Here is a 23979-nt window from a genome sequence, read left to right on the forward strand (position 1 = left end):
CCAAGGTTTCAGTTAAGTTAGACTGTGTATTTGGACTTTTTTTTACATCTTTAAAGTCAAAACCCATAGTTTCACTGTGCATGTGGGTACATGGCTGTAATTCCAGTTGAGGCAAGAGGATTGTGAGTTTGAGGCCAGCCTGATTTTAATGGAGACACTCTCAAAAAAAAGAAACAAAAAGCCATAAAACTCCTACACACTTTATGTGGAATAATAGTGCTACTGACTTCCTGTATGTGGCCTCAAAAGCAATTGCCAGCCTGTACTTTCTGACTGTGGAGCACAAACATGTTCAGAGAATGAATTTAACTATATGGTTTGTTTTTAGAGTTTTGAGCAATCTTGAGTATGCTATAATTTATTATTTGTGTATTCTCACAATAATTATTTTAGGTCCACTGGCTATTCGGAGGTGATAGTTGTTGTTGGTGGCTGTGAACGAGTTGGAGGATTTAATCTCCCATATACTGAGTGCTATGATCCTGTCACAGGAGAATGGAAGTCTTTGGCTAAGCTTCCGGAATTTACTAAATCAGAGTACGCTGTCTGTGCACTAAGGAATGACATTCTTGTTTCAGGTAAATAATTATTACAACAGCTACTATTTCTGATTCTTATGCATCCTGGATGTTTTCAACAATAGTGTCTTAAAAGAAAATGAGGGATGAGTACATAGCTCAAGTGGTAGATTGCTTTTCTAGCATGTACAAGGTTCTGGGCTCTATTCTCAGTACCACCAAAAGAAAGAAAACAAAGAGAAGAGAAAAAAATAAAATGTATGTATGATCATTTTAGGTGACTCAGTTTATATATAACATGGTTTAGAATGATTGACAAGGGATCTGTTAGAAAAGTCTTTTTTTTTTTTTTTTTTTTTTTTTTTTTGTCGGTCGTGGGGCTTGAACTCTGGGCCTGGGCGTTGTCCCTTAGCTCTTCAGCTCAAGGCAAGCGCTCTACCACTTGAGCTACAGCGCCACTTCCGGTTTTCTGGTGGTTTTATTGGAGATAGGAGTCTCACGGTCTCTCCTGCCCGGGCTGGCTTTGAACCGCGATCCTCAGATCTCAGCCTCCTGAGTAGCTAGGATTACAGGCGTGAGCCACCAGCGCCCGGCTAGAAAAGTCTTTAGTCATATCATATTTTAAATGCTCTCAAATGTATGTAGAATATGATTTTTAAAATTATCTTTTGAGTCACTATAAAACATGCAGACTTAAAAATATTACTTACCTCTAATTTACTCATGTTTTCTGAAAAATTTTCCCAAAGTTTATGAAATAGAATTTTCTGTAAGATTCTTAATTTAATCTTAAATCATATTTTCTGTAAAATTCTATCATATGTAGATATGTTTGGAAATTTGTTAATTGACAAGCTAGGTTTACTGGTTTTACAGATGATTATATTACTATCAGCAGAATGAAATACTAACACACAGCTCATTTATTACTTCATATGGTTTGTAGAGCATCTTTAGAATAGACCTATTGATGGTCTTCTGACACCTTACTCATAAGCTAACAGGCTTATGTTCATTTGTAAACTCCTATTTTATTATTTGGAGCCTTATTGTCATTACTTCTCTTTTTAAAAAATAATTGGATTGTTATTATTATTAAGGTACTATACAGAGGGGATACCATTTCATAAGCCAGGTAGAGTACATTTCTTTCTTTTTGGACAGTATTATCCCTTAACTTTCTCCCAGTTTAGTTGTTACTTCTTAAGATAACAGTTGGCAAACTTAGAATCTGCTGTGTAAACTATTTCTGTTAAGCTGTAAAAGGATCCTCCTTTCATTAAATTGGATGAATAAATCCCATGTTTTTATTACCAACGCCTAGGTGGCATAGATCCCTTGTTGGTAGAGCATAGTGACATATTATTGCATATGCATTGTTTTGCATTTAAAGGTGGAAGAATCAACAGCCGTGATGTGTGGATTTATAACTCACAGTTAAATATTTGGATCAGAGTTGCCTCTCTAAATAAAGGCAGATGGCGTCACAAAATGACTGTTCTACTTGGTAAAGTAAGAGAAACCACTTTTTATTGCTATTGCTAGTACAATTCAAAATAAATAACACAGTTAAGTTCTGTATTTCACTTTCCCTCTGGGTATTTTGGATTCAAAATTTCTAATCACAGTATAACACTGTATTTTTGAATGCGTGTGTTGTTGTCACAGTTTGAAATTCATGGCAGTACACTTGCCAAAATATTTTGAAGAAAATGTACGCTTGACCTCAGCTAATGAATATTATTAAAATACATAAAATTTGGGTTTACAACCCAAAGGCTGTCCTTATTAATCTAAGAATCATGAACTAGCAGTTTCACACCTTTCTGAAGTACTGCATCCTCTTTTTAAAAGTTAAATCTAATATCAAACCCAACATATTAAACATATAAGTATACCTCACTTGTACCAAACGGTATCTCAGAGTTGTTGGCCTCTTCCTGCCACCACCTCCATCACATCCTCCAAGCTACTTCATAACAAGTTAATGTGAAAGCAGTATACTATTATACATATATCTTCAGTTGCTCCCCTAGTGCAGCTTTCTAAAAGGATGCCTCTTAAGCCCTACTGTGAAACCCAGAACCACCAATAAAACCCCAGAACCTCTCTAGTTGAATCAGAGATGGTTGCCTGGAATCCTTCCCACTCAGTCCCTGATCAGTCTTCCTCAACCTAGGTTCCCCCACAAAGGCTTCTTAAAACTTTTATATGAAGAAATACTCAAGCTCCTCCCAAATAGTTTAAAAGCTATTGAATTCCTAAAGATCCTGATAGAGTTTGCTGTAGTTATTGACAAGGCTAGTGACACAATGACCTTGAGATAAATATACTGGAAACAAAATATTTTTCTAAAACTAGTGGTATATCTCTTCCTATTACATTATATATAGTTTTGGTATTTAAGATTCAAAATTGACAAGGTCAACTGGATATTCACTAGGGACATGCAAAAAAAAATCTGTCTTTATAATTTTTGCCATTTTATTTTGTGTGTATTTGTGCCTGAAGTGGGGCTTGCACTCAGGACCTGGGTGCTGTCCCCTTAGCTTTTTGCTTAAAGTTGGTGCTCTACCACTTGAGCTACAACTACACTTGTAGCTTTTTGGTAGTTAGTTAGTGAAGAAGTCTTACAGACTTTCCTGCCCAGACTGACTTCAAATCTTGATCTTCAGATTTCAGTCTTTTAAGTAGCTAGGATTACAACTGTGAGCCTGCAATGCCTGCTTTACATGGCCTTTTGTAAGTTGAATTACATGACATCGAGGGCACAGATTCACCAATAGATAATTTGTAAAAAGTGTGTGAGAAATGTGTAATAGAAGTGGCATTGTCTACTGTGGAAAATTAGAGGAGCACAGAAAGGTAAATTGTATGCATATGTGAATAGTAAGTTGAAGTTTGACTTGGATCCTTAGGCATCGATAGAAAGATTCATCTCTGGTTTAGAAAACACAAGTGGAGGCTATTTGAGAAGAAGTGATGTGGGCCTGAGGTAGAGTGGTGGCATGGCAAAAAGAAATACAAGTGAGATGCTGTAGAAGATTCAGTAGGTCTCCATAGTTATTAGAAAACCAGATCAGATCTAAAACAATATACATAATCATAGACTTACACCTACATAGCCATATATATGTATACAGAGAGAGACAGAGAACATGATTGTAATTGGCACTGTCTGTGAGAGGAAAAGAATGATGGAAAGTAAATAATAACTAAACACAATGCATAAAGATGGCATAAGGAAACTTACTGAAAGCTGTTGAACAATAGGGGATAAGTTTAGGAAAGAATTAATCTTATTAAAATATAATATATGTATGTGTGAAATACTACCAAACCTTTTGATATAGTTAGTATACACTAAAAAAAAGAATGACAGGAGAGTAAAATAGGTTCTCTGGACAGTAGGTTCCAGCAGATAGAGAAAAGTGAATTTGGACAGGGTGAATAAGGGAAATATGGTTGAAGTATTTTATATATGCATTATGAAAATAGAGCAGTGAAAGGTATAAAATATAAGAAAGGAGGGGAGAGCAAGAGAAAGGTGGTAAATTTGATAGGGGAACATTGTATGCATACATGCAAGTGTCATAATGAAACCCTATTGTCAAATAATATATACTAATAAAAATGCTAAAGAGCTGGATGCAGGTGGCTCACACCTGTAATCCTGACTATTCAAGAGGCTGAAATCTGAGAACCAAGGTTCAAAACCAGCCAAGGCAGGATAGTCTGTGAAACTCTTATCTCCAATTAATCACCAAAAGGCCAGAAGTGGGGCTGTGGCTCAAATGGTAGGTCACTATCCTTAAGCAAAAGAATTCTGGGACTGTGCCCAGGCTCTGAGTTCAAGCCCCAGGATGGGCTTTTGCCAGCTCTGGAAAAATTAGCAAGACCTTATCTCAAAAGCAAAATACAAAAAAAAAAAAAGGAATTGTGACATGACTCAAATGGTAGAGGGTTTGCTTGGTATGTCAAGACCCTTAATTCAATCCCAAGTATAAGAGAGAAAAGAGGAGGGAAGATAAGGGAAAATTAGATATGGTGGGAAGAGTTGATGATAAACTGTTCACTAAAATTAATGTGTTAACCTGGTGAACTTTGTTAAGTAAAAAAGTTCTAATATGTCCCTTAAATGCTTATTCCTCTTGTAAGCCACTTAATAATTGTCTTTTTAAATTGTCTGACCTATCATATAAAGACACTAATTTTTATTAAAAATGTTGTGAAAGCTCTTTGAGATATATATATATATATATATATATATTATAAAATTAGTTATGTCACATACTTTTCTAGGTACTATGAGAGACTATAAAGATAAATCCTACCTTCAAAGATTTCACAATTTAGTCATGTACCAGTGGCTCATGTCTGTAATCCTAGCTACTCAGGAGGGTGAGATGTGAGGATCGTGGCTGAAAGCCAGCTAGGCAGTAAAGCCTGTGAGACTCTTATCTTCTATTAACCACCAGAAATTTGGAAGTGTCTCAAAGTGGTAGGACATTATCCTTGAGCGGATAACACTCAGGCCCATGACGAAAGAAAGGAAGGAAGAACGGAAGGAAGGAAGAAAGGAAAGAAAAGGAAGGAAGGAAGGAAGGAAGGAAAAAGAAATGAATTAAAGGAAAGAAAGGAAGAAGAAAGAAAGAGAAAGGGAAGGAAGGAAAGAAAGAAAGTAAAGAAAGAGGAGAGAGAGAAAGAAGGAAGGAAGGAAAAAAGGAAAAAAATCTCACAATTTGATAATCCTTCAAATATTTCATCATCCTTGACATGCAATTCTCAACAGACAATAGCACTTCCACAGGTAGGGTGAAGATTTGTTCTTAGGTAGGAATGAAAACAATTAGTCTTTACCTCAGTAAGGTAAATAAATATACAGTATGTTTGTGGTATTATAATTTTATTGAAAGGCAGCTATTTGGTAAAATACCAAATAGGGGATTTGATCTTTTAAAAGCTCAGGAATTTTGAGCTAAATATGTTGTAGTTACCAAGAGCTTTTAAAGGGGGTAGATCCTTTAATTTTTTAATTAGGTCAAAATTTAGACTTTTGGTAATTTTCATTTATTATAATTGTCAAGGGCTTTTAAAATATAAATCTTCTTAATTCTTTAAACAAGTTCAGACTTGTTTAAAGATAATTAAGTTTTTTTTCCATGTATTTTATATGTAGGTATATGTTGTTGGAGGCTATGATGGGCAAAACAGACTTAGCAGCGTAGAGTGTTATGACTCCTTTTCTAATCGATGGACTGAAGTTGCTCCCCTTAAGGAAGCAGTGAGCTCTCCTGCAGTGACAAGCTGTATAGGCAAATTGTTTGTGATTGGTGGAGGACCTGATGATAATACTTGTTCTGATAAGGTAAGTCACGTTCTCTTGAAGAAATTTCCAGTAGTATGTACAGAAAGAGAAAGACAATTGGTTTATCAAGTAGGTGGCAAGTCACTTAGTATGAGGGATCATTTAAATGTTATCTGGTGCCCTTTTCCTATAGGGAAAAACAATGATTTTTCAGTTGCTAAACTCAAACTCTAATGTAGTTTTTAATAATTTCCTGTAACAAGTATGACAACCTTTTTAAAATGAGTTTCATTTTCAAATTTTTTACTGCTGTTATCTGTAGAATCTAAAAGTTATTCATACTCAAACTGGTTGGCAAATGAATTAACAAAGAAAAAAGCACAGTATTCAATTTTACTGCTTCCAACTGAGCCATTTTCTGCATACTTTCAAAATAGTTTTAGAACAAAGAAGGAAAAAAAGCCCTTGTGTAAACAGAGGATGGCTCAAAGTAGCTGTAGTCCATTGAATTCCTGAAATCTCAGGAAACATGTTTATTCTGGCAAAAAGGTGTCCAGTGTCTAATAAATGATTTTGAATTTTGTCTATTCTTTTTCTAAGTCAAACGTTATTGCAATGTCATCAAAAGTTATTTATTTACAGTTCTTTAGTTCAGAATTTGTAATCATTCAGATTATATTAAATTTAGGATTTACTAATCTTCTGAAGAAAAGATCTCCTAAAAGTGTTATGAAATTATATTCAGATTGAAACAGTTATCCTACGTAAAACAACTTTAAAAAAGTTTAGACTGTTAATTTTATTGGAAATACATATGGCAAACTGATGGCCATTCACCCTGGAAACAATTTGTATGTATTTTATTTACTCTCCCCTGCTTGATTGCAATAAATCTGCATTTTTTTGAGAATTTTTATAAATTATTCATTTTTCTTCCTTTAATTCTCAAAGTTAATGAGATTTTATTTAATCATATTTCTATGTCTTTGTAGACTATTAAGTAAGTTTACATTTATATTTAGACATTTAACCAAACATTTTTATTATTAGGTTCAATCTTATGACCCAGAAACCAATTCTTGGCTACTTCGTGCAGCTATTCCAATTGCCAAGAGATGTATAACTGCTGTCTCCTTAAACAACCTGATCTATGTTGCTGGTGGACTGACCAAAGCAATATATTGCTATGATCCAGTTGAAGATTACTGGATGCATGTACAGAATACATTCAGCCGACAGGTAATAGCCTAAAATCGTCCAGAAGAATAATTCATCTAAGAGGGATCAAGTGCACAATCATTATTAATACACTGGAATTTCACCCTTAAATACTTCATGTGTACTTGAATTATTTTACAATTTTAAAAGTTCGACATAAAGCATTCATTACAATATACCTCTTTTAAACTCCTTCCAAGGAACCAGCATTAATTTATTTTTATTTTGTGTTAGAGATCAGATCCAGGGCCTTGTACATAATTGGCATGTGTTCTGCCACTCAACTACAAGGAACTGCTTTAGGGAAATCACTTCCTTTATACCATCCCATAGTGAGGTACTCATCACACTTGGGATGTTGATTTTTCCCCTTTTAACCTTTTTCAGGGTCCTACTCTAGTCTTTATCCCTTTTCTCTTTCATAGTTTAAAAGAGAAGACACGTTTGTTTCTGTAGTTAGAGTCTAGGTAATTTGATGGTTTTGTTACAAAGACATGATGGTGCTAAGGTCTCGTTTGTCCATACTTCACCTACAGCAACACTTCTCTTACCCCTGTCATTCCCCCGACACCTAGCTATGATGTTACATTCTTACTGGTTACTACTGGTCTTTTTATTTTTATTTTGCCAATCCTGGGGCTTGAACTCAGGGCTTACGCACTGTCCCTGAGCTTCTTTTGCTCAAGGCTAAGGTTCTACCACTTGAGCTTTTTCTGTTTATGTGGTACTGAGGACTTGAAGCCAGGGCTTCATGAATGCTAAGCAAGCACTCTATCACTAAGCCACTACTGTTCTTTATAGTCTCTTTCTTAGTTTCTTTATTTTTCCTACTCAATCCAATTTATTCCTGAATGTTTTCAACTGCTACTTATTACTGAAGACTCACAGCAGATCTCCTTGCAGTGTATCTCCATCAGAGTCTTTCTCCTGTGGAACTCCAGTTTCCACCTCCCTACTTAATATGGGTGTTGAAGATTTTAGACTTAACAGCCAGTGCTGGCATTTCACTAGCTACCTAGGAGGCTGAGATCTGAATATCACAGTTCTGAAGCCAGCCCAGACAGAAAAGTCTGTGAGAATCTCCACTAACCTACCAAAAAAGATGGAAGTAGAGCCGGGCGCTGGTGGCTCACGCCTGTAATCCTAGCTACTCAGGAGGCTGAGATCTGAGGATCTTGGTTCAAAGCCAGCCTGGGCAGGAAAGTCCGTGCAACTCTTATCTCCAATAAACACTCAGGAAACCGGAAGTGGCACTGTAGCGCAAGTGATAGAGTGCTTGCCTTGACCTGAAGAGCTGAGGGACAGTGCTCAGGCCCAGAGTTCACGCCCATAACCGACAAAAAAAAAAAAAAAAAAGATGGGAGTGGAGCTGTAACTCAAGTGGTAGAGCACAGCACCCAGGCCCTGAGTTCAAGCCCCAGTTATACTTAAATAGAATTTACCTTTTTTTTTTTTTTTTTTGGGTCCAGTCGTGGGGCCTGAACTCTAGGCCTGGGCACTGTCCCTCAGCTCTTCAGCTCAAGGATAGTGCTCTACCACTTGAGCCATAGCAACACTTGTGGCTTTTTTTCTGTTTATGTGGTGCTGAGGAATCGAACCCAGGGCCTCATGCATGCAAGGCAAGCACTCTACCACTGAGCCACTTTCCCAGCCCCTAGAATTTACCTTTTCAACCCTTACTTTTTCCCCTCTCCAAACCTAGAATCTTTATTAGATTTTTTTCATATTTGCTTGAATTGAATCAGTCTAGCATATCAATTCTGTGTCCAGTTTTATATTTTCCCATTTCTACTCTTCTTGCTTTTGTATAAATTCTTACCTAAACAAAAACAATAATATTGTAATAAATATTCCATGTTCTAATATCTTGCTTTGCTAAGTCATTTTGCTACCAGTTATTTTCCAACAAGTTGACTTATGTTTCTCCTTTGATTGAAAACCTACTGGACCAAATCTAAAAGTTTTACCACATCATTGTAATTTTTGGCTTCAGGCAGGTGTTGTTTGGTAATACTGACATTTGAACTTAGAGCCTTGCATTTGCTAAACAAGCACTCTACCACTTGTACCATGAATCCAGCTTTCATTCTAGACCTTCTGTTATCTGACCTTTGCTTTGTCTTTTCAGCTTTCTAGAACTAACTTTATCCTGATTACATTAATTATGTCCTTATTTTCTTAACAAGTCACACATGTTCTTGTCTTGGTTCGTGCTGTGTTTCACCCTTAATGCATTTTTTTTTTTTTTTGAGATCGATCGATCGGCTGACTATATTGACAAGATACTGATTGGTTACATGTTGAAGAAAACATACAATACAAAATACAGAAAAAGTTGGTTCCATCCCTTCCCTCTTCCCCTTAATGCATTTTTTGCCTTCTCTCTTTGTAATTCTACTCATATTCCAAGGACCACTTCACCATTACAACAAAATGAAGTTACATTGGTCAGAACTGATCTTTATTTTCCATACTGAAATTCAGGCTTCTTACAGATACTGTTTGTTCTAACACTTCTATTATGTATCTTTCATTTATTCATGCTCAGAAAATACTTACTGAATAAGTAAAGCAGGTACTTCACTAAGTACCTGAGAGACCTAATTTTAAACTAATCTTATTTACAAGAAATATGGTTAGCCCTAGCCCGGGGCTGGTGGCTCACCCCTGTAATCCTAGCTACTCAGAAGGCTGAGATCTTAGGATCATGGTTCAAAGCCAGCCTGGGCAGGAATGTCCGTGAGACTCTTATCTCCAATAAACCACTCAGAAAACCAGAAGTGGACTGTGGCTCAAGTGGTAGAGCGTTAGCCTTGAGCTGAAATACTGAGGGACAGCGCCCAAGCCCAGAGTTCAAGCCCCATGACCAACAAAAGAAAAGAAAAGAAGTATGGTTACAATAGTGACCATGTTATTACATTCTAGTATTGCACCATTTTTTTTCAAAAGTATTGACCCTGAGATATTTAGCAATAATTAGTAATATATTCAGAATAGCATCTCAACTCATGGAATGGACATAATATGATCTTCAGTTTCGGTGTGGAGTAAAATCTTTTATCCTTCCCATATTACATTTGAGGAAAACAGTTTGGGGTGGATGGGTTTTTGATGCTGCAAAGGTTTGAATTCTGGACCTTGCACTTACTAAGCAAGAATGAACCACTTGAGCCACATCCCCAGCCAAAAAATAAAATCAGTTTTAATCTAAGCTGCCTTTTACTTTTAGGGGTGAATATTTAAAGAATAATTCATTTTAAAGCCAGGCACTGGTGACTCTCACCTCTAATCCTAGCTGCTCAGGAAGCTGAGATCTGATGATCACAGTTCAAAGCCAGCCCTGGCAGGAAAGTCTGAGACTCTTATCTCGTTACCCACAAAAAGCTGGAAGTATTGCTGTGGCTCAAAGTGATAGAGTGCTAGCCTTGAGCAGAAGAGCTCAGGGACAGCCCAGGCCCTGAGCTCAAGCCCCACAACAAGCAGCAATAATAGCAAAATAATAAATTTTAGCTCAGAATTACTGTTTATTTGGAACTGTATATGATAAAAGAGCTTAGGAAAATAAGCTAGCATCCTGCATAATGTAGGGCATGCAATGAAAATATTTTTTCTAGGTTGAGATAAAACTAGAAAACAGTAACATCAGGATACATATGGTCCATTTTCTCCAATTAAATAACAGTTAGGGCTGGGAATGTGGTTTAGAGATAGAGTGCTTGCCTAGCATGCATGAAATCCTAGGTTTGAATCCTCAGTACTACATAAACAGAAAAGGCTGGAAGTGCTGCTGTGGCTCAAGTGGTAGAGTGCTAGCCTTGAGTACAGAGAGGCTCAGAACAGTACCCAGGCCCTGAGTTCAAGCCCCAGGACAGGCAAAAAAAAAAAAAAAAAAAAAAGGATAATATTGACATCAGAAGTTAATGTATTCATTATTTATAGCTAATATTGGAATCGTTTATAAAAGATTACCTACATTTTTGCTCTTTTGGAGTGGGGGGGAAGTCCTGGGGCTTGAAGTCAAGGCCTGGCCACTGTCACTGAGATTTTTTTCTAGCTCAAGGCTAGCACTCTACCACTTGAGCCACAACTCCACTTCTGCCTTTTTGATGGTTAATTGGAGGTAAGAATCTCTGAATTTTCTGCCCAGATTGACTTCAAACCTCAGTCATTTGATTTTAGCTTTTTGAGTAGCTAGGGTTACAGGCATGAGCCACCAGTGCTATCTGCCTGCACTTTTAATGCCATGAGGTGCATAGTAGGAAAGAGCTTATAGTTAAATATTAAAGATGTCTTGTTGATATTTATGTTTTATTTAGAATTGTATTTAGAATTTTGAGAATTTGTAGAAGGTGATTATAGTACATTAGATGAAATCTTACAGTTTAGCCCATAATTGGTACAATTTATGAGTCATAGTCTGGATAAAAATGTCACTCACTTACAATAATGAACCATGTTATTCTGGATATTATATAAACTTTTTTTTGAGAGGGTCCGGTCGTGGGGCCTGAACTCTGGGCCTGGGCGCTGTCCCTCAGCTCTTCAGCTCAAGGCTAGCGCTCTACCACTTGAGCCACAGCACCACTTCTGGCTTTTTTCTTTTTTGCTTATAGGGTACTGAGGAATCGAACCCAGGGCCTCAGGCATGCGAGGCAAGCACTAGACTACTGAGCCACCTTCCCAGCCCCTATGAACTCTTAATGTAGGCATTTTATGTACCCATTAATTCTTTTGAGACTTTTGTATTTCCTTTGCTGGTACTGGGCTTGAACTCAGATCTTGGGCACTTCAATTTTTTTGCTCCAAACTTAAATTAAGCACACATCTCCACTTGAACCACATCTCCACTTCTAGCTTTTTGGTGGTTAATTAGAGATAAGAGTCTTACACTTTCTAGCCTAATCTGATTTCAAACCTTTCAGATCTCAGCCTCCAAAGTAGCTAGGATTACATACATGAGCCACCAGTATCTAGCTCATTCTTTTAGATCTTAAGATAGTATCCTTCTATAATATAAGTCCACTAAGATTGAATTTCTTCTACCAGAGTTAAAGGTATATATAGCAAATCTGATCATGTTGAACTGTTCACCAATTTTTGGATAGACCTGTTTCATTGTCAGTTTTGTGAAGCCAGGACAGTAAATAAAATAACTTTCTGAAATAAAGTGAAATGTAAATGCAAGAGTATCTGATTTACAGCATCACCAGATCTATGTAATATAAAAATTTTGGTGAAATTTCTTTCTTTGAAGAATCACTCCCATCTTTGCAAGGATATTTATTTTTTATAGTAATTGTTATTGGCCCCAAGACTAAAATTTAGCTCAGAACTCTGTTGTATGGGATATTAACTGTAAAATGTTATACTTGGAGCATAACAACAGCGTTTTTTTCATTTCATTGCATATCCTCTCATTCATTCATTCATTCAACTTGAGATTAATTCTCTAATGTGAATAATGTTCCTGTTCCTTGGCCATGTAACAACTATTGTAGTAGGAGAAGCTAGTCATGTCCTTCAAAGATGTTTTCATTTAATTTCCTTTAAGTGGACTGGAAGTATAACTCAAGTGATAGTGCCTTGCCTGGTGAACTGGAAGGCCTGGCTTCAATCCTCAGTATTGAGGGGTATGAGAGATGTGTTATCATTAAGTTGAATCATTCTTACCAGTCCATTATACCCGTCATACTCCCACATTTACTAACATATCTATCTTAATACTCATTTCATCCATGCAGACTAATCATTGAACAAGAGTTGGACAAAAAGGAGCTTGCCCAACTTATGTTTTAGCATGTATATTATGTCTCACCTTTTTTTTTGTTAACTCTGGGTATATTTTTACTTTTAAGTTTGTTACCAAGTTCTTTATCTTAAACCATTAATTTCTTCTTTGTGTATTTGGTTAAACAGGAAAACTGTGGTATGTCTGTGTGCAATGGTAAAATATATATCCTGGGTGGAAGACGGGAAAATGGAGAAGCCACAGACACTATCCTCTGTTATGATCCTGCAACAAGTATCATCACAGGGGTAGCTGCAATGCCCAGGCCAGTGTCCTACCATGGCTGTGTGACTATTCATAGATACAATGAGAAATGCTTTAAGCTCTAAAGCCAGAATACCTCACCAAGAAGCCACACTGATCCAAGACAAGAGCATTTAAAAACTTCCAGTTGGGAACTTGACTTATCTCCTTTGTGCCATATGTAAAAAAATAATCCCCGTGCCTTTCTCCCCCAAATATCAATTCTTCAGACTATAATAAAGCCTTTCCAATAACTGAAAGAATATTGTTGTTGTTAAGGATAATGGTGGCTGTTGCTTGGCCTTGGGAGTGTATGTTTATATTTTTAAGAAGCCTATATGGACTAAGAAATAATGTCTGCATATTTTTTAGGAATTTGTCAATGATTTCTTCAGTTATGTATGTTTATCTGTGTAAGACTGCATATTTTTGTTATTGTTGTCTCATATGGAGAGAAAACTGCATGACTGAGAGGCTTTATTTACGTTAATCACCTCATGCTAAAAATGCTTAGAGAGCATTCCTGAGAGGAAAATCAGTTTTAAAATATCTTTATCACGATACTGCATATCTGAACTGGCAAATTATATTGAAGGTTTTTTTTTTATTCTGAAACTGATAAAAAAAATATCAAGCAGCAGTTCAAGTATCACAAAATACTGATTTATTATAACTTCATTCTTAGAAGGGCTGTCTTATACATGTTTTGTGAGGAGTTATGCAGAGATTTTTTAAAAAATAGTGTGCATGAAAGTGGGATCAGAATTACAGACTTAATTCCTAAGAAAAATTAAGTAATTATTGGAAGAAAAAAATGTAACCCACTGTGGCTTTTAAAGTATTTATGTATCATCTATAAATCCTCTTAAGAAGCTTCTTCCTTAAACTTGACCAAGAAGTTAAAATCTATTTTACAATATTGTTCTGTGGTAAACAAGGACAGGCTTGCTCCCCAACCTAGTAGGATTCAGCCTTGTTAGTTTGGTGCTTTGATTTAGAACTTCTTCCCTGGTTATGCTGCCTTCAGTGAAATCTCTGCCTTTAACAGGCTAAAGCAGGGACCACTTATCTCAGTGGGTCCATTTTTCTTTTAAATTTTGCTGAGAAAAGCTAACAGCAGTAGTTCTAGTCTCCTAAGAGAAATAGTTCATTTATTATACCCATTTTGCAAAATATTGCTCAATATTTACAAAGTTCTATAAAATAAACTGCTTTTGTCTGGATTTTTCAACTCCAGTGGAAGAAACTTACAAGTTTCCAGAGAGCAATGTAAACTTTTTTCCTTAGGCAAATTAATGGAAACTGCAGAAACTGCAACATAAGTAACTATTGTAATTTCTTGATAGACAGATAAAATTGACAACATTTAGAGCATGTATCAGGTAGCCTGTTGTATTTTGATTTCCCAGTCACCATCATCCCTCACATTATAATTGTGTACTTGTCATAGTAAGGATGATACAAATACTGTATAATTATAGTGTCACCAGATTTGTATTAAAACCAAGGTACTCATCAGAAATGTGATGTGAATGATACAGACGTTTCAGATAGAGAAACTTTAATGTTTCGTTCGAACCTAAATTCTAAGTGAAAAATTCTCTTAGAGAATTTCTACTGTACACGCCATAATTTATATGATAAATAACTTTATGAGAACTCTCAAAGCAATTGAGAAAAGTTACTATTTTGGTTGGAAGACAGTTGTAAGTACAATTGAGAAACTTGTACCTTTATAGGAAACATCTGAATGATGCTTTTATAGCAAATGTTGTATTCTCAGTTCAGATTCTGTGTAGTAAATGAGGTAATGCATTAAGTGTTCAGTAAATGCTTAGGATTCTACACATGATGGTTGTTATTTTCATGTGTATTTGTATGATCATATCCACCCATAAATGGAGACTTCATATAAAAAGACTTGTCAAGATGACTTTGGATTCTAGTATTTTTGTCTGTTTTAAAAGCATTAACTTGTATTTCGTGTGTATTTTAATAGCCATGTGTTTATGTAGCAAATTTTAATGAAACCCCCAAATCCAGAATGTTTAAACACAGACCTCATACCAATACTGTTTTGTTCTTTACATAATTTAAACCACATAAAATTGACTAGGTAGAATTTATGTTGAAGGTCAACAAGAATTTCACTTGAAGCCTAGAAAGACTGAAGTAGCTATTTTTAAAGTTGCCCAACTGATATTTTAGCTTTATTTATCTTCCCTTACTAATTAGTTCTTGATTAATAGTTGCATTAGCCTTGATAAAAAAAATTAGGGTATAATTTTAGGGTTTATCAAAAGGGACATATCGGCCAAGTTGGGGTCAGATTATATTTATTCTGTTATCCCACAGCTGACAGACTTTATTAATAGGTGATACTCATAGGAGCCTCTGAGTTAGTATGTACATGTGTATATATGTAGATAAGACAGTAAGGTTGTGTACACTTATATATACAAACACTGAGAAGTTTTGCAGTTTGTGATTATCAGAAAAAAAGCACATAAAGCAAAAAAATTTGATCATTTTTATTCAATTCCAGAAGAGGTTTCATTGGAGGCATGTCTAGAGTTCTTTTTCCATTGGAAATACAAAATGAATATTAGTAATGATGACTTGTATACTGTCAAAATCTTTATAACATACCAGAATCTATAGTAATGATGACTTGTTTCTGTCAGAAAACAGAATAGTGGTAGAGATGAGTTTGTATAACCCAACTGTAATACCTCAGTTGGAAAGAGAATTTGAAGGTATGTTTTGCGAATCAATAGAAAAGTATGTTTTTGAGTGTGCGTTTTCATGGATTTTAATCCTTTTCCATGTTTTCCTTTATGCAAATTGCAAAAGTGACCTAACTTCCTCCTTTTCTGCTGTAAAATTCCTACTTACTTCACTGAACATATAAAAAAATGAGATCTTCAGTAAACTTTTTTCCTAGATGATTGAAATAGAAGTGTCTACTTCATTTTAAAACCAGGTTTTTTGAAAGATGGTATAAATACTCAGGGAGAGTATTACCTTGTCACTTTTGATTATTTGGAGTGTTTAAAGTGCCATAACTATAAACAGCTTTGATTTGATGATTTAGAGTAAATTTACTTGTTTAAAGGAGTTTCACACATGTCAGTGGTTGGACATTCATTATCTTTAGAAAGATGAAAATGCTCTGTGAACCGATATATTTTCTCTTAGTGAATATGAATTGTGTATGAATACACTGTCAAATACCCTTTTTGAAACTCAGGAAAGACAAAGGTTCAATTATGCTACTTTTGTCGACATGCAAACCAGGTGTGTGCTTCTTTTTCCTCTTCTCTGGATATGACAATAGATTTTTTAAATTACTGTGAGAACCCATCCATGCAAGAGCGGGGCTGAATTGTTTGTGTGTGCCTTTTATGTCTTGAGATTTATATGTGGAAAAGACATCTACTCCAGACTGTATTTTCAAAAAGGAGAGATTGCTGTTTGTGTGATATAAGGAATAAGATAATGTCTCTTAAGGCTTCCTATGGATTGCCTTCAGTTTAGTAAACTCAAGACACTAGTTAACCTCAACTGAATTTTGGCCTTATTAGAACTGATAGTGCATTATGTTAAAAGCCCAGGTTGACATCACCTCACCCCATTATTATTTGTAGGTGAACAGTCACTGTACCAAGTAACCAAAATGGGGCAGTTTGGTTGATCTGTAAGGCAAAATGGGTTTGACTAGCTAGCTATATTTGTCATATCTAATGCTAGGCACCAGAAACCACTTGAGCCAGGATGTGAACTGATAATTCCAGAGACATTTTCAACATACTTTTGACATTTTTTAATGTTTTTATGCAAGTTTTACATTTGTGTGATTGCTTTAGATATTAAACTTATGTAGTGCTAAAAATGATCATCATAAGTAATTTTTAAGAAACAGCAAGTCATAACTTATTTGTTATTCCAAAGAATTTCTGTTTTAATGTTTTCAAAATAACTGCATCTGGATTTATGTACCTTAGTTCTCGAGTATGACTCCAATTTTTTTTTCAATCTAAATCTTGCCTTAGGCAAATTTCATGTTTCCTATGGAGTAAATTTCTCCTTAATGAGCACCCAGTGTGTGGTTTGGCAGAATGAGAATGTTAAGGAAGGTTGGATGCTTGGAGTTTTATTGTATTTTCATTTTTACTTTTTGATATATAGGTGCTTTTTAAGACATTCAGGTAAACAGCTGTCATAATTATTAAACTCTCATAAACATCATTTGCAATATTTACATCTTACCTTATTTTGTTCCATCCTTATATACTATTTTTCATCTGTAAGCTTTTTCTTTACTCGGAAAAGCACCTAGTCTTCCCTTCCTCAACACACATCCCTGTAGTAAATTTCTGTTGAATTTCCAGAGCTAAGACAATATACTTTTTAGAGTTGAACAAAGTGTAACCTGCTATACTGTAAAACTAGTACAGACCTGTGGTGACCAGATGTCATTTGCTTTCAAAGAGTCTTCACAGTGAAAAAAATGCTTTGTATTTCATTGTTATCAATTTACTTGTAGCACATTAATACTTATATGTTTTGTTTAGATATACTTCTTGCATAGCTTAAATTTTTTAAAGTTGTATCTAATAAAATGCCTTTTAACCATTATTACTACTTGACTGTATGGTATTAAATTTTGTTTACCAAAAATAATGTGGTGGTCTGTTATAAATGTCTATGTTTCCCCAAGTAGTTGCGCAGAAGAAGGAACAAAGGGAAATACATATTTATATCTGTGGGTGTTCACTAGTATGATCTTGCAATAACTGGAAGGATAATAAACTAAAATCAGTGTCATAAGGAAAGAAATGATGTTTGAGGACTGGTACTGCTAAGGTTGGTCCCCAGTGTTTACTATGCTGTGACTTTGGTCACAACTCTGTTGAGGTGTGAGGGTGGAACTTTCAAGACATAGAATCTACTAGAAAGCCTGTAAGTCATGAGCCCTGCCCTTAGAGGGCATTTACACTGGCCTCACTGTGTGGGTTGGTTTCACCAGACTGGCTGGCTGCAAGGCAGGTTTAGTTGTTTCAGCTCCATTTCCAGCTTCTAGTCTTGCCATGTGGTCTCTCCCCTCCCATGTACTCTTTAAAAAAAAAAATGTTACAGTGATGTACAGCAGGGCACCGGTTGCTCCCACCTGTAATCCTAGTTACTGAGATCTAAGGATCATGGTTCTAAGCCACGCCAGGCAGGCAGGAAAGGCCGTGAGACCCTTCTCTCCAATTAACCACCAGAAGACCAGAAGTGGCACTGTGGCTCAAGTGGTAGAGTGCTAGCCTTGAGCTGAGGAGCTCAAAGACAGTGCCCAAGCCCAGAGTTCATGACCCATGACCAAAAAAATAAGGTGATGTACAGAGGGGGTTGCAGTTAATGTAAGTCAGATAAAGAGTACATTTCATTTTGGACAATGTCACCTTTTCCCTTGCTCTCTTCCAGTTTTTCCCTCCAGTCCTCACCCACAAGTTGTATAGTTCGTTTTCCATATATTGGCTAATGAGTATCACTGCTGCATTTGTTTACCCTTTGCCCCTCCACTTCTGTGCCCCCTCACATGCACTCTATTTTTTTTTTGGAGGGGGGGTTGTGGTGTGTGTATGTTCACGCACCAGTCCTGGGGCTTGAACTCAAGGGCCTGGGCGCTGTCCCTGAACCTCTTTGTGGTCAAGGCTAGCATTCTACCACTTCAGCCATAGCTCCTCTTCCAGCTCTTCTGAGTTATTTATTGGAGGTAAGAGTCTCGCAGCCTTTTCTGCTCCAGCTGGCTTCAAACCATGATCCTTATATCTCAGCCTTTTGTTTTGTTCTAGTTTTGGTTTTTTGGAGTTTTTTTTTCCTCTGTCGGTCATGGGGCTTGAACTCTGGGCCTGGGCGATGTCCCTCAGCTCTTCAGCTCAAGGCTAACACTCTACCATTTGAGCCACAGCACCACTTCTGGCTTTTTCTATGTGGCACTGAGGAATGGAACCCAGTGCTTCATGCAGGCCAGGCAAGCACTCTACAACTAAGCCACATCCCCAGCTCCAGAGCTACTCTCTTAAGTGTTGGGATTATAGATATGCACTACCACTTTCAGTTCTTGAAAGTACCTGTGTAGTAAACTAAAGAGTTAAAGGACGAGCTAGTTGAAAGTGGCTCATGCCTTATAAACCTCACTACTCAAGGCTGAGATCTGAGGATTGTAGTTCAAAGTTAGCCAGGACAGACAAATCTGAGAAACTCTCTCCAGTTACCTAGCAAAAAGCCAGAACAGGAGGTGTTGCTCAAGTGGTAGAACACCAGCTGTAAGGTGATAAACTAAGTGAGGTAAGGATATGAATTGATTTCAAATTTGAAAGAAAAGAAGCATAATATTTAATGGCAAAGAAGCCCGGCGCTGGTGGCTCACGCCTGTAATCCTAGCTACTCAGGAGGCTGAGATCTGAGGATCGCGGTTCAAAGCCAGCCCGGGCAGGAGAGACCGTGAGACTCCTATCTCCAATAAACCACCAGAAAACCGGAAGTGGTGCTGTAGCTCAAGTGGTAGAGCGCTCGCCTTGAGCTGAAGAGCTGAGGGACAGCGCCCAGGCCCAGAGTTCAAGCCCCACGGCCGACAAAAAAAAAAAAAAACAAAAAAAAAAAACAAAAATATTTAATGGCAAAGATAAGGGTGTAGGCTTATTTTCTGGAGAATAAAGGTTTGAATTTGGATAAGTAAACATTGAAAAACAGAAAAATATATAGGCATATATTTTGCTTAGCTTTATATGCTTAGCTTTAGAATTGTACCATCAAAATAAAATGACAATAAAATGAGCGTCCCTGAGCTTTTTTGCTCAAGGCTAGTGCTATGTCACTTGGGCCACACCTTGGTGGTTAATTGGATGCTTTATGGTGATTAATTGGAGGTGAGACTTTCCTACCCAGTCTGGCTTTGAAATGCGATCCTCAGCTCTCAGCCTCTTGAATAGCTAGAATTTTAGCCAAAGGAGACCAGTGAAAGTGCTTTTATTTATTTTTTTTTTATTGGTTGTAGGGCTTGAACTCTGGGCCTCAGCTCTTCAGCTCAAGGCTAGCGCACAGTGCCACTTCCAGTTTTCTGAGTGATTTATTAAAGATAAGAGTCTCATAGACTTTCCTGCCCCGAGTGGCTTTGAACCGTGTTCCTCAGATCCCAGCCTCCTGAGTAGCTAGGATTACAGGTATGAGCCACTGGTTTCCAGCTAGAGTAAACATTCAGGTGTTTTTGTTTGACTTAGTCTTGGTTAGTGCAGACTGATGAGATCTGAGCAAGCTAGTGCCCTTCTTAACAGTACCTGAGTCTTAACTTCATTGTTCTGAGAAATGCAGTCATTAAATACTTGCCAGCTTCTTCAAGGGACTTGAGATAATGCATCAAGTGTCCAAGCAAAAACAGCTCTGACACAGAAGAGGAGTATATAATTACTAGTTCCTTCTCCGTGAGGCTGGTTCAAAACAAAAAAACAACAAACAAAAAAACAACAAAACAAAAAAAAGCAGGAAAGGAATTGAAAAAATTCAAAGTAATAATTACCTTATAGTTAGAAAACCATAGTAGTAGGTAAATACAACTTTTTGTAATTTAGATTTTTTTTTTAAATACAAAGAAAGGAAGGAGGGCATACCTTCAGCTTCTCTAGGGTTTATTAACTGGTAATGGAAATATAATAAGAAGGAATGGTTTTCTTCTCATTACATTGGGGTTTTGAAAACTAAACGATCTTTTTGCTTTTTTACTTTTGGAAGTGGAGGTGTGAGTCAAGTGGTAGAGCTCCAGCCTTGACTGAGAAAGCCAAGCAAGAACATGAGACCCTGAGTTCAAGCTCCAGTACACACACACACACACACACACACACACACACACACACACACACACACACACACACGAAAAAACAAATTGCTTTCTATATTTTATGATGTTTTGACATGTGTAAGGGGCTTTGCTGACTGAGGAGTGATCACTCTTCCCAGGCCTAGCTAGTTCTTATGCAGTAATGCAGTAATCAACTTGTCAGTAAGCCTGTGATTATATACAGACCACAGATTGCAAGCTCATACTTCCAACTACTTCCATTATTACACACAAGACAATATTTATCCTACCCTAATTCATTCCACAGCAGCCCCCTTCCCTCCTCTCTTTCCCTTTCCCTCCCACCTCCCTCCTGCTAACTTCTGGGTACAAGTGATCCTCCTGCCTTAAATCAGAGTAATGGGAACTACCAATACATACCACCACACCTGGATAACATTAAATTTTTCTTTCAGTAGCATTGATCTTTCCATGCCTATAAATTATGACTCAGGACAAATCATTTCTTTTTGTTCGACTCTGGGGCTCACCATGTAACCCAGGCTAGTCTCAAACTCACAATATTTTTAAACTTGTAGTGAATGCTTTAGTAAATAAAGTGCCAATTCTGAGTTATGTCAGAGCTATTTTAGTGTACACACACACACACACACACACACACACACACACACACACACACACACACACACACACACACACACACAGAGTCCTTGCTAGGCTACTCAGGAGACTGAGATCTGAAGATCAAGATCTGAAGCCAGCCCATGCAGTCCATGGGACTTTTATCTCCAATAAGCTACCAAAAAAGCCAGAAATGGAGCTGTAACTCACATGGTAGATCAATAGCCTTTAGCATGAAAGCTCAAGGACAGCTACCAATCCCTGAGTTCAAGCCTCAGGACAGCACAAAAATAAATAAAAATTTAAAACAAGACTTTTGTCAGGTACTGGTGGATCATGCCTATAATTCTTCCTATGTCAGGAGGCTGAGATCTTAGAATTGAAGTTCAAAGACAGCTTAGACAACCCTCAAGACTCTTCAATTAACACTAAAATGCCAGAGCTGGAGGTGTGGCTCAAGCAAAGCACCATCCATGTGCAAAAAAGCCTCTTGAGAACATGAGGCCCAGTGCTCAAACCCAAGTATTGGCAAATTTACACACACACACACACACACACACACACACACACACACACACACACACACACACACACACACACACACACACACACTCAAAAAAGCAGGACTTAGCCAGGTGCCCGTAGCTCATGCCTGTAATCCTAGCTACTCTGGTGGCTGCAAAGGTGGCTCAGTGGTAGCTTGCTTGCCTTGCATGCTTGAGGCCCTGGATTCGATTCCTCAACACCACATAAGCAGAAAAAGCTGGAAGTGGTGCTGTAGCGGTAGAGCGCTAGCCTTGAGCTGAAGAGCTGAGGGACAGCACCCAGACCCAGAGTTCAGGCCCCACAACCAACAACAACAAAAAAAATTCCTAGCTACTCCGGAGACTGAGATCTGAGGATCACAGTTCAAAGCCAGCCCAGGCAGGAAAGTCCATGGGACTCTTATCTCCAATAAACCACTCAGAAGAACAGAAGTGGTGCTGTGGCTCAAGTGCTAGAGCACTAGGCTTGAGCTATTGCTCAAGGGAGAGCATACAGGTCCAGAGTTCAAGTCCCACAACCATCAACAAAAAGCAGGATTTTTGAATCATAATTTGATAAGCATAGTAGTCCAAATTGTTGTAGTGGATTTGGTAGGAACATGTCTTTGAGCACTCATATACAGCATTTTTATTTTGAAGAAATAAAAATCTTCAAATGGAAGGAAGAAAGAGGATAGAGATGGGTGGATGGATGGATGGATGGATTTTGCAGTTCTGGGAAGGCCTCAAGCCTCTCCTACAATAGGCAGGTACTCCACCTCTGAGCTATATTCCTATCCCTATTAGACTTTTCTTAATTTGGGGGCTTTTTGTTTGTTATGTTGTTTTGACACAAAGTCTTGTTATGTTGCTCAAGATCCTTAACATTCAAGATCTTTCTACTTTAGCCTCCCAAGTATTGGGATTACAAGTATATTCTACCATGCCCAGCTTAGACTGTGCAATGGTTCCTGGAGCACAGATCTTTGGCTTAACTCTCCTGTGTAAGATATCACTCTGTCAAGCAATGGTGTCCTAGGAACTGTGCTCTTCCTCTTTAGTAAGCAAGCTATTCAAGGTGGAAAAACACTGTGGTGTCAGCTAATCAGGAGGCAGATAGGAGGGAGGATTTTATGTTTGAAGCCAGTCTGAGCTACATTGCAATATCTTATGTCTTTAAAAAAGTAAAGAAACTGAGTGCTCTGGCTCATGCCTGTAATCCTTGCTCAGGTGGTTGAGATCCAGAGGATCATGCTATTAAGCCAGCCAGGCAGACAAGCTCAAAAGATTCCTCATCTCCAGAATAACCAGCAAAAACCTGGGCTGGAGGTTGGACTCATGTGGTAGAGTGCCAGCCTAGCAAACATGAGACTGTAAGTTCAAACATGGTATCCAGTTCAGGAGCAAGCTGCAGGTACAGGGCTGGCTCTGCACTAATGCCCTGCAGCCCCATGCTCAGTCCTGCCCTCGTAGCGTCCAGCTGAGTCCAGGGAGTCCAGCTTCTCAGGAATGTGGCTGGGAGGGTAGAGCAGGCCAAAGATTATATTTTGTTGTTTAACACGCTATATTATGCTGAGATTTTGGTAATACGATACCAAAGACAGGCCTTATAAGAATTTAATATCTGTAGTTGGGTAAATAGCAAAGGCAAAACAACCAGGAACAACCAGCCCTTCTCCAAATCGCTTTATAGCATGGTGTGGCAGCCATGAAAGCTTGGTTGACTTCCAACCACACTGCGTAAATGACCCACATGTCCAGCTGCTGGTTTTGGAATCCATCTGTGTTTGCACCGGAGGCCACATCCCACCAGCCACTGAGCTATAGTGAGGAAACGAAGGCAGGCACACTTGTTCACAGGAAACACAGGCCTCTTCCAGTGATGGATTTTAGCACCACAGCTCTCTGCTCTTCCC

The 23979-nt window shown here is 37.6% G+C and overlaps 1 protein-coding gene across 2 annotated transcripts in view; it reads left to right on the plus strand.

Annotated features, from left to right (window-relative positions):
* Klhl24 (kelch like family member 24) overlaps positions 1–17719 on the plus strand; it is a 46930-nt gene extending 29211 nt beyond the window's left edge. For both annotated transcript variants that reach the window (XM_070029679.1, XM_070029680.1), the window contains exons 4-8: positions 394–578; positions 1912–2030; positions 5698–5886; positions 6877–7065; positions 12961–17719. In XM_070029679.1, coding sequence (XP_069885780.1) covers positions 394–578; positions 1912–2030; positions 5698–5886; positions 6877–7065; positions 12961–13161 — 883 coding nt within the window. In that variant the 3' untranslated portion in view covers positions 13162–17719. The remainder of the gene's footprint in view (positions 1–393; positions 579–1911; positions 2031–5697; positions 5887–6876; positions 7066–12960) is intronic.
* The last annotated feature ends 6260 nt before the right edge of the window (positions 17720–23979 follow it).

This window comes from Dipodomys merriami, unplaced genomic scaffold, assembly GCF_024711535.1.
Source record: "Dipodomys merriami isolate MVZ:Mamm:240054 unplaced genomic scaffold, mDipMer1.0.p SCAF_2, whole genome shotgun sequence".
In the NCBI taxonomy this organism is placed as follows: domain Eukaryota; kingdom Metazoa; phylum Chordata; class Mammalia; order Rodentia; family Heteromyidae; genus Dipodomys; species Dipodomys merriami.